This window comes from Rhinoderma darwinii, chromosome 5 (genome assembly GCF_050947455.1).
Source record: "Rhinoderma darwinii isolate aRhiDar2 chromosome 5, aRhiDar2.hap1, whole genome shotgun sequence".
Taxonomy (NCBI): Eukaryota; Metazoa; Chordata; class Amphibia; order Anura; family Rhinodermatidae; genus Rhinoderma; species Rhinoderma darwinii.
In genome coordinates, this window is record NC_134691.1 from 3,905,583 (window position 1) to 3,918,336 (window position 12,754).

General features: G+C 41.8%; 1 protein-coding gene across 1 annotated transcript in view; it reads right to left on the minus strand.

Moving 5' to 3' along the window:
* Positions 1-12,754, minus strand: part of ADGRB1 (adhesion G protein-coupled receptor B1) — a 615,330-nt gene that overhangs the window by 386,094 nt on the left and 216,482 nt on the right. The window contains exon 2 of the mRNA XM_075827930.1: positions 7,795-8,692. Within this exon, the coding sequence (XP_075684045.1) occupies positions 7,795-8,533 (739 nt within the window). The 5' untranslated portion in view covers positions 8,534-8,692. The remainder of the gene's footprint in view (positions 1-7,794; positions 8,693-12,754) is intronic.

A 12,754-nucleotide genomic window follows, 5' to 3' on the forward strand; every position in this document is an offset into this window, starting at 1 on the left:
TCATATGTGTGACTGATATCAGCCACTCCTCTTATATCACTCCAGCACTATTATATCCTCCAGAGACATTACATCATATGTGTGACTGATATCAGCCGCTCCTCTTATATCACTCCAGTACTATTATATCCTCCAGAGACATTACATCATATGTGACTGATATCAGCCGCTCCTCTTATATCACTCCAGCACTATTATATCCTCCAGAGACATTACATCATATGTGTGACTGATATCAGCTGCTCCTCTTATATCACTCCAGTACTATTATATCCTCCAGAGACATGACATCATATGTGTGACTGATATCAGCCGCTCCTCTTATAACACTCCAGCACTATTATATCCTCCAGAGACATTACATCATATGTGACTGATATCAGCCGCTCCTCTTATATCACTCCAGCACTATTATATCCTCCAGAGACATTACATCATATGTGTGACTGATATCAGCCGCTCCTCTTATATCACTCCAGTACTATTATATCCTCCAGAGACATTACATCATATGTGACTGATATCAGCCGCTCCTCTTATATCACTCCAGCACTATTATATCCTCCAGAGACATTACATCATATGTGTGACTGATATCAGCCGCTCCTCTTATAACGCTGCTGCACTATTCTAAGTTGCTAAATTTAGGGCTAATGGCCCCTTAAGAGCATGATTGTCAGCTCTGTGGATGAGGGTTCGGAGCTCATGTTACTACAGTGAAAGCTTTTTACAAAGCGGAACACGACCAGCGCACAATCGTTCACCGTCTCCTGTCTCACTGATGACTGAAGACCTTTTTCTTGTTATTTCAAGTGAAAAATGTGAGCCGGCCTCACGTACAATCCCAGGAGGGCAAGAGCAAGCAGCGGCTGACAACGCTGCCACTACTACCTGCCCAATAATGACAGCCACAGGATGGACGAAGCAGATCTCACCCAGGACAGCACAAGGGAATGGGGGGTTATCTCTCACGCAAAACAGGAACAGATGCAGCAGAGCTGAATATGCCATTTACCGATCTGGGGCTGCAGGAGCTGCACATCTTTAGTACGTACTGAGTGCAGTCCTACATAACACCAGTGATAACCCATGATGATAACTCCCTGAGTACGGATAATGTAGTAGATATTACCTGCAGTCCTATGTAAGGCATCATTTACACGAGCGTAATATACGCGCTTGCAACGCGCGTGCTTTTCACACCTGTCGTACGCACCTATATCAGTCTATGGGGCAGTGCAGACAGTGCGTGAATTTTGCGCAGCGCGAGTAAAACTCATGACATGTCCTTTCTTTGTGCGCTGTTCGCGCATCACGCACCCATTGAACTCAATGGGTGCGTGAAAACCACGCATGCCGCACGGAAGCACTTCCGTGCGAACTGCGTGATTCGCACAACAGCTGTCAAACTCTGAATGTAAACAGAAAAGCAACACGTGCTACAAACATACAAACAGAGTGTCATCATGATGGCGGCTGCGCGAAAATCACGCAGCCGCGCATCATACACTGATGACACACGCAGCTGTTAAGTGCCTTTTGCATGCGCAAAACGCACACGCTCGTGTAAATAAGGCCTAACACCGCTGATAACACAGTGATATCTCTCTGAGTACAGATAATGTAGTAGATGTTACATGCAGTCCTATGTAACACTACAGATAACACAGTGATATCTCTCTGAGTACAGATAATGTAGTAGATGTTACCTGCAGTCCTATGTAACACCACAGATAACACAGTGATATCTCTCTGAGTACAGATAATGTAGTAGTGTTACCTGCAGTCCTATGTAACACCGCTGATAACACAGTGATATCTCTCTGAGTACAGATAATGTAGTAGATGTTACCTGCAGTCCTATGTAACACCACAGATAACACAGTGACAACTCTCTGAGTACAGATAATGTAGTAGATGTTACCTGCAGTCCTATGTAACACCACAGATAACACAGTGATATCTCTCTGAGTACAGATAATGTAGTAGTGTTACCTGCAGTCCTATGTAACACCGCTGATAACACAGTGATATCTCTCTGAGTACAGATAATGTAGTAGATGTTACCTGCAGTCCTATGTAACACCACAGATAACACAGTGACAACTCTCTGAGTACAGATAATGTTAATGTAGTAGATGTTACCTGCAGTCCTATGTAACACCACAGATAACACAGTGATAACTCTCTGAGTACAGATAATGTAGTAGTGTTACCTGCAGTCCTATGTAACACCGCTGATAACACAGTGATATCTCTCTGAGTACAGATAATGTAGTAGATGTTACCTGCAGTCCTATGTAACACCACAGATAACACAGTGACAACTCTCTGAGTACAGATAATGTTAATGTAGTAGATGTTACCTGCAGTCCTATGTAACACCACAGATAACACAGTGATAACTCTCTGAGTACAGATAATGTAGTAGATGTTACCTGCAGTCCTATGTAACACCACAGATAACACACTGATAACTCTCTGAGTACAGATAATGTAGTAGATGTTACCTGCAGTCCTATGTAACACCACAGATAACACAGTGATAACTCTCTGATTACAGATAATGTAGTAGATGTAACCTGCAGTCCTATGTAACACCACAGATAACACACAGTGATAACTCTCTGAGTACAGATAATGTAGTACATGTTACCTGCAGTCCTATGTAACACTACAGATAACACAGTGATAACTCTCTGAGTACAGATAATGTAGTAGATGTTACCTGCAGTCCTATGTAACACCACAGATAACACACAGTGATAACTCTCTGAGTACAGATAATGTAGTACATGTTACCTGCAGTCCTATGTAACACTACAGATAACACAGTGATAACTCTCTGAGTACAGATAATGTAGTAGATGTTACCTGCAGTCCTATGTAACACTACAGATAACACAGTGATAACTCTGAGTACAGATAATGTAGTAGATGTTACCTGCAGTCCTATGTAACATCACAGATAACAGTGATAACTCTCTGAGTACAGATAATGTAGTCGTGTTACCTGCAGTCCTATGTAACACCACAGATAACACAGTGATAACTCTCTGAGTACAGATAATGTAGTAGATGTTTCCTGCAGTCCTATGTAACACCACAGATAACACAGTGATAACTCTCTGGGTATGTGCACACACACTAATTACGTCCGTTATTGACGGACGTATTTCGGCCGCAAGTCCCGGACCTAACACAGTGCAGGGAGCCGGGCTCCTAGCATCATACTTATGTACGATGCTAGGAGTCCCTGCCTCGCTGCAGGACAACTGTCCCGTACTGTAATCATGTTTTCAGTACGGGACAGTAGTTCCACGGAGAGGCAGGGACTCCTAGCATCGTACATAAGTATGATGCTAGGAGCCCGGCTCCCTGCACTGTGTTCGGTCCACTACTTGCGGCCGAAATACGTCCGTCAATTACGGACGTAATTAGTGTGTGTGCACATACCCTCAGAGTACAGATAATGTAGTAGATGTTACCTGCAGTCCTATGTAACACCACAGATAACACACTGATAACTCTCTGAGTACAGATAATGTAGTAGATGTTACCTGCAGTCCTATGTAACACCACAGATAACACAGTGATAACTCTCTGAGTACAGATAATGTAGTAGTGTTACCTGCAGTCCTATGTAACACCACAGATAACACAGTGATAGCTCTCTGAGTACAGATAATGTAGTAGTGTTACCTGCAGTCCTATGTAACACCACAGATAACACACTGATAACTCTCTGAGTACAGATAATGTAGTAGATGTTACCTGCAGTCCTATGTAACACTACAGATAACACAGTGATAACTCTCTGAGTACAGATAATGTAGTTGTGTTACCTGCAGTCCTATGTAACACTACAGATAACACAGTGATAACTCTCTGAGTACAGATAATGTAGTAGATGTTAGCTGCAGTCCTATGTAACACCACAGATAATACAGTGATAACTCTCTGAGTACAGATAATGTAGTAGATGTTACCTGCAGTCCTATGTAACACCACAGATAACACACAATGATAACTCTCTGAGTACAGATAATGTTAATGTAGTAGATGTTACCTGCAGTCCTATGTAACACCACAGATAACACAGTGATAACTCTCTGAGTACAGATAATGTAGTAGATGTTACCTGCAGTCCTATGTAACACCACAGATAACACACTGATAACTCTCTGAGTACAGATAATGTAGTAGATGTTACCTGCAGTCCTATGTAACACCACAGATAACACAGTGATAACTCTCTGATTACAGATAATGTAGTAGATGTAACCTGCAGTCCTATGTAACACCACAGATAACACACAGTGATAACTCTCTGAGTACAGATAATGTAGTACATGTTACCTGCAGTCCTATGTAACACTACAGATAACACAGTGATAACTCTCTGAGTACAGATAATGTAGTAGATGTTACCTGCAGTCCTATGTAACACCACAGATAACACACAGTGATAACTCTCTGAGTACAGATAATGTAGTACATGTTACCTGCAGTCCTATGTAACACTACAGATAACACAGTGATAACTCTCTGAGTACAGATAATGTAGTAGATGTTACCTGCAGTCCTATGTAACACTACAGATAACACAGTGATAACTCTGAGTACAGATAATGTAGTAGATGTTACCTGCAGTCCTATGTAACATCACAGATAACAGTGATAACTCTCTGAGTACAGATAATGTAGTCGTGTTACCTGCAGTCCTATGTAACACCACAGATAACACAGTGATAACTCTCTGAGTACAGATAATGTAGTAGATGTTTCCTGCAGTCCTATGTAACACCACAGATAACACAGTGATAACTCTCTGGGTATGTGCACACACACTAATTACGTCCGTTATTGACGGACGTATTTCGGCCGCAAGTCCCGGACCTAACACAGTGCAGGGAGCCGGGCTCCTAGCATCATACTTATGTACGATGCTAGGAGTCCCTGCCTCGCTGCAGGACAACTGTCCCGTACTGTAATCATGTTTTCAGTACGGGACAGTAGTTCCACGGAGAGGCAGGGACTCCTAGCATCGTACATAAGTATGATGCTAGGAGCCCGGCTCCCTGCACTGTGTTCGGTCCACTACTTGCGGCCGAAATACGTCCGTCAATTACGGACGTAATTAGTGTGTGTGCACATACCCTCAGAGTACAGATAATGTAGTAGATGTTACCTGCAGTCCTATGTAACACCACAGATAACACACTGATAACTCTCTGAGTACAGATAATGTAGTAGATGTTACCTGCAGTCCTATGTAACACCACAGATAACACAGTGATAACTCTCTGAGTACAGATAATGTAGTAGATGTTACCTGCAGTCCTATGTAACACTACAGATAACACAGTGATAACTCTCTGAGTACAGATAATGTAGTAGTGTTACCTGCAGTCCTATGTAACACCACAGATAACACAGTGATAGCTCTCTGAGTACAGATAATGTAGTAGTGTTACCTGCAGTCCTATGTAACACCACAGATAACACACTGATAACTCTCTGAGTACAGATAATGTAGTAGATGTTACCTGCAGTCCTATGTAACACTACAGATAACACAGTGATAACTCTCTGAGTACAGATAATGTAGTTGTGTTACCTGCAGTCCTATGTAACACTACAGATAACACAGTGATAACTCTCTGAGTACAGATAATGTAGTAGATGTTAGCTGCAGTCCTATGTAACACCACAGATAATACAGTGATAACTCTCTGAGTACAGATAATGTAGTAGATGTTACCTGCAGTCCTATGTAACACCACAGATAACACACAATGATAACTCTCTGAGTACAGATAATGTAGTAGTGTTACCTGCAGTCCTATGTAACACCACAGATAACACAGTGATAAGTCTGAGTATAGATAATGTAGTAGATGTTACCTGCAGTCCTATGTAACACCACAGATAACACACGGTGATAATTCTCTGAGTACTGATAATGTAATATGTGTTACTTGCAGTCCTATGTAACACCACAGATAACACAGTAATAACTCTGAGTACAGATAATGTAGTAGGTGTTTCTTGCAGTCCTATGTAACACCGTAGATAATAAGGTCACAATCTGCCAAATTTAAAAACTCATCTCTTCTACTTTACCTTAAAACCGATGATTTAATCATTGTTTATGCACCATGATAAAGAGTGCAAATAAATCCTATATAAAACCACAGATTACAAGTTGTGATATCACCCCAAAAATGACGGGCTTAGCTCTGCTACATCAGTCAGTAAAGCCACAAGAAAATACATCTTGACATCATAAGTTATGTTTAATAACAAACTCAGTTTTATGCAACTGACAAACTCAGCTTTGCTACATATGTGTGTAAAAAACATAGATAGTTTATTGTGGTAGCAGATAGAGTTGTACCATATTACAAACTCATTACTTCTGCATTGAAAATATTTTGTTCTGCTATATTTGTATGTAAGACTATAGATAAAATATTGTATGAGACTTCCACATGTGAAACCTGAAATAAATATTGCGATACCAAAAGAGTTGCATTAGAAGACAAACTTAGCTCTACTACATATGTACATAAAACCACAGATGGAATGGATCCGGATGTCAGACCACTATGGGTTGTACAAAATGACAAACACAGCACTGCTACACTTCTTTGTAATATTACTATATATTGCAACAAATGACTAAGAACTGCTACACCTGTAGGTAAAACCACAGATACAACATTATAATATAACCATGCATTGTGCCCAATGAATGACAAATCCAGCTCTGCTACATTTCTCGGTAATGTTTCTATATATTGAAAGAAATGACCAACTCATCACCGCTACACCTGTATGTAAAACTACAGATAACACATTGTACTATAACCATGCATTGCGCCAAATGACACATTCAGCTCTGCTTCATTGCTTTATAATATTGCTATGCATACTGCAACAAATGACCAACACAGCACTGGTACACCTGTATGTAAAACCACAGATAACCATGCGTTGTGCCAAATGACAAATCCAGCTCTGCTACATTTCTTTATAATATTGCTATATATTGCACTAAATGACCAACTCAGCCCTGCTACACCTGTATGTAAACCCACAGATAACCATGCGTTGTGCCAAATGACAAATCCAGCTCTGAACATTTCTATATAATATTGCTATATCAACGAATGACCAACTGGGCACTGCTATACCTGTATGTAAACCCACAGATAACCATGTGTTATGTCAAAAGACAATCCCACCTCTGCTACATTTCTTTATAATATTGCTATATATTGCACTAAACGACCAACTCAGCCCTGCTACATCTGTATGTAAAACCCCAGATAACACATTGTAATATGCATACATGACATCCTCAGCTCTGCTACATCTGTATATAAAACCACCGATAACACACTGTAATATGCATACATGACATCCTCAGCCCTGCTACATCTGTATGCAAAACCCCAGATAACACATTGTAATATGCATACATGACATCCTCAGCTCTGCTACATCTGTATGTAAAACCAGATAACACATTGTAATATGCATACATGACATCCTCAGCCCTGCTACATCTGTATGTAAAACCCCAGCTAACACATTGTAATATGCATACATGACATCCTCAGCCCTGCTACATCTGTATGTAAAACCCCAGATAACACATTGTAATATGCATACATGACATCCTCAGCTCTGCTACACATGTATGTAAAACCCCAGATAACACATTGTAATATGCATACATGACATCCTCAGCTCTGCTACAACTTGTATAAACTTTCCTCCACTTACCTTGGAAGTCTCCGGCACTGTTGTCCCTGGAGCTGCTCATGCAGTTCTCCAGGTAGATCCCGTCCTTGTAGCAGTCGCCCCTCTTGTTGGTGCCCCCCTGGGGGTCGCTGCCCACCTCCCCGTCATGGCAGGAGCATGGGGTCTGCATGATGCCACAGGGGTGGAAGCTGCTGCTGCTGGAGAGACAGGTGTCCAGCCACTTACACAGCATCTGGCAGGCAGCTTTCCGGGGGTTCCTGTTCCCCAAAACTAAATATTCCAGGGAAAAATCCGTCTCCTGCGGCTGCGACGTTTTCCATTGTAACTGGGGGTCTTCTTTCCTGGGGAGGGTCTGTCGCATCTGCAGGAACTGTTTGTTGGACTGTAGGAAGGCGTACTGGACGGAACTGTCGCACAGCTTCAAGACATCATCGAAACTCTCCATCCCCAAATACGTCCGTGTGGACTCCAGGAAAGAGTCAAACTGCGAGGTGCGGATCTGCTGGTGGTCGCATATACCCGCCGGCTTAGATACCTTCACATACAGGGTGTATCTCCGGGGGTCTGGGTTCTGGATAATCCAGGCGCACAGGGAATTGTTCAAAGGGAAGAGAGACAGAGACGAGAAATATCCGTAGAATTCTCCCTGGACTTGTGTCGTACAAGAACTGAGTCCCAAGTCCAGGCTGGAGGCCGCGGGGCAGAGCAGGAGAAGTGGCCAAATGAAAAGCAAGTTGTGGGGGGATCCAGGGCTCCTCATCCTAGGTCTCTGCTCCTATGGAATTCAGAGTAATTGTCAGGCAGGGGCCAGATCTCGGACATAACAGGTGGAGCACGAGCAGTTTTATGAGGCTTGAGCAAAATCAATCCAGCCTTGTCTGCATGTACCAGGCGCCCCCTAGTGGCCTCTCAGAGGAACCTAGAGGAAGGGAACAAAAAAAAGATACAATTACAAGGTAACGCTGAATTACTGGAAGAAAAGACGCAATAAGGCTGAAACAATGTAACGTTCCGAATTACTGGGAAAATAAGGCTGAAACAATGTAACAATCTGAATTACTGGGAAAATAAGGCTGAAACAATGTAACAATCTGAATTACTGGAAGAAAAGATGCAATAAGGCTGAAACAATGTAACAATCCGAATTACTGGGAAAATAAGACACAATAAGGCCGAAACAATGTAACAATCTAGAGAACAGAGTAAAAAGATGCAATAAGACTTAACTCTTCCCAATACTGAAACAATGTAACATTCTAGAGAACAGAGTAAAAAGATACAATAAGGCCGAAACAATGTAACATTCCGAATTACTGCGAAAATAAGACACAATAAGGTCGAAACAATGTAACAATCTGAATTACTGGAAGAAAAGACACAATAAGGCTGAAACAATGTAACAATCTAGAGAACAGAGTAAAAAGATACAATAAGACTTAACTCTTCCCAAGACTGAAACAATGTAACATTCTGAATTACTGTGAAAAAGCTACAATAAGACTGAAACAATGTAACATTCTAGAGAACAGAGTAAAAACACGGCAGCGTCCGTAACGGCATGTGCAGGAGCTTGAACGCCGCGTCCATTACGGACGTAACTGGAGCTGGTTTTCCATGCAGTCCATAGAAAACGGCTCCATTTACGCCTGAAGAAGTGACATGACACTTTTTTGGCACGGACGTCTATTTACGCGCCGTCTTTTGACAGCGACGCGTAAATATACGCCTCGTGTGAACAGACAAACGTCAGCCCATTGCTTTCAATGGGCAGATGTTTGCCAACGCAAAGGGTATGTTCACACGGCCAAATTACGGACGTAATTCGGGCGTTTTATGCCTGGAATTACATCCGAAATTACGGCTTGAAAGCGTTGACAAACATCTGCCCATTGAAAGCAATGGGCTGACGTTTGTCTGTTCACACGAGGCGTATATTTACGCGTCGCTGTCAAAAGACGGCGCGTAAATAGACGCCCGCACCAAAGAAGTGTCATGTCACTTCTTCAGACGTAAATGGAGCCATTTTCTATGGACTCCATGGAAAACCAGCTCCAGTTACGTCCGTAATGGACGCGGCGTTCAAGCGCCTGCACATGCCGTTACGGCTGAAATGACGGGGCTGTTTTCTCCTGAAAACAGCCCCGTAATTTCGGCCGTTACGGACGCTGCCGTGTGAACATACCCTAAGAAAAGGTGCAATTCACACCAGAAGCAAGCCGCCATACACTAAGCGCCATTACGCAGGACCCAGGATATTACAGTGCCTGATGAAGGTCAGAGACATGTCCGAAACGTTGCACTTATACTGGCAGAATTACTCATATTAAAAATCGATCTTTGGATAACGACTTCTGGTGTGAATTGTACCTTTTCTTACAATGTAACATTCTGAAGAACTGGAAAAAAGATACAATTAAGAATTAGACTTCCAAAGAATGAAACATTGTAACACTGGGGAAGTGAGAAGATGTCACCTTGTGGAAGGGGCAGCTCTACATCTGATCGATATTGGAGAATATGTCACAAGATGATACAACTCTATAATGTCACAGAAGAAAAAGCCTCAACCCCAGCAGGAGCCTCTTTAACTGTTTCGGTGCCAGAACCCTATCGCTATGACAACTAAGTGACAGCAATTAAACAGAGGATTACGTGAGGCGGGGGCTGCCTTCTGCCTCCATCTTCCAAAACTCTTACAGTCAAAAGAAGAATTCTTTTTTTTTAAATAAAGCAATACCGCCCCCCCCCCCCTCCCATAGACCCAATCACTGCAGAGACTTCTGAAATAAAGGAGGAATTCTGGGTCTGGCACCGCAAGGGTTACATTCTAAAAGCAAATCGATTTTCTAAACGAGAAGCAAAAATGTAATAAAGAATAATACAAAATAAAATCGTTGTGTTTCTAATGTGACAGTAAAGGGGAAGGGGTGACGTCTGCGACATTACAGGGGAACCAGCTGCGATTTGGGCGGAGGATGCGACAGGAGGCGACATGTGGATGAGAAGTGAGATGGGGAAGAAAAGAATGTGATCATTCAGCGCTGCACTGAGAATCCAGAGGAAAAGTCTGCGAACTGCAGTAATGTGCAATAAGGGGGGGGGGGGGGGAGCAGGTGCAGAGGTGGACCTGTACAAAGTCAGGAAAACATCAGCTTTACAATGGGGATGAACTGTGCTGGATGACCATAAATGTGCACATGTAGCAGAGCTGAGTTTGTTATTCTTTTATGAAATTAGAAAGGATGTGTTGAATATGAATTAGTTTGTCATTTAACCAGTTCATGTCCGCGCTATTTCGAGCCTTCAGGACCAGACACCGTTTAGCCCTTTTTAGCACTTGTTATTTAAATGGCTATAACCTTTTTTATTTGTTGGGCTAACGACGTGATTGTTGCGATGTTTTTTCTGTAGACAATGCAGGTTTCTTTTTTTTTATCGTTTTTATACACATCCTTTTTGTTATTTTAGAATTTTTATTCTTAAAGTTTGAAAATAATAGTAAAAAAATAAGCTGTATTAAGTTTCAAATATTTTTTTTTATAACATAGTTTTACCCTAAAATAAACCTTTTATTTGTGATCGTCATTGTCTACCGTCAATTTTTATATATTACATGTCTATATTAGGGTAATTGGATCAGCGCTAGCGTTACAACAATGATTGGCGGGGGTTTTTTTTTTGGGGTGGGTATTTTATGTGTATTTATTATTCATTTTTTTTGCACTTTACTATTTTTTATTACTATGGTCTGTCCCTGAATGGTCAAAAAAGACCTTTGGGGAACTTTATATATATTATTTTCTTTCTTTTACACCATCTTTTTCCACTGTAACTGGAGCTGCACAGCAGGGAAATCAGCCCTCTCCTCAGGGTCCCCGGCAGTCACTGACAGCCGGAGACCCGACATTTAGCTGCCCGATCGCTCGGGCAGCAAGTTAAAACCCGCGCCGTAAAAAGTCTATGGCGCATGTTTTAAGGACCCTGACCACTGGCCGTAAAAATACAGCCAGCGCTCGGGAACCAGTTAAAAAAAATACTACATTATCTGTACTGAAAGTTATCACTGTGTTATCTGTGCTGTTACATAGGACTGCAGGTTACATCTACTACATTATCTGTACTCAGAGAGTTATCACTGTGTTATCTGTGCTGTTACATAGGACTGCAGGTTACATTACTACATTATCTGTACTCAGAGAGTTATCACTGTGTGTTATCTGTGGTGTTACATAGGACTGCAGGTAACATCTACTACATTATCTGTAGTCAGAGACTTATCACTGTGTTATCTGTGGTGTTACATAGGACTGCAGGTAACATCTACTACATTATCTGTACTCAGAGAGTTATCACTGTGTGTTATCTGTGGTGTTACATAGGACTGCAGGTAACTTCTACTACATTATCTGTACTCTGGGAGCTATCACTGTGTTATCTGTGGTGTTACATAGGACTGCAGGTAACATATACTACATTATCTGTACTCAGAGAGTTATCACTGTGTTATCTGTGGTGTTACATAGGACTGCAGGTAACATCTACTACATTATCTGTACTCAGAGAGTTATCACTGTGTGTTATCTGTAGTGTTACATAGGACTGCAGGTAACACTACTACATTATCTGTACTCAGGGAGCTATCACTGTGTTATCTGTGCTGTTACATAGGACTGCAGGTAACATCTACTACATTATTTGTTCTCAGAGAGTAATCACTGTGTTATCTGTGATATTACATAGGACTGCAGGTAACATCTACTACATCATCTGTACTCAGAGAGTTATCACTGTGTGTTATCTGTGGTGTTACATAGGACTGCAGGTAACTTCTACTACATTATCTGTACTCTGGGAGCTATCACTGTGTTATCTGTGGTGTTACACAGGACTGCAGGTAACACTACTACATTATCTGTACTCAGGGAGCTATCACTGTGTTATCTGTGCTGTTACATAGGACTGCAGGTAAAGTCTACTACAT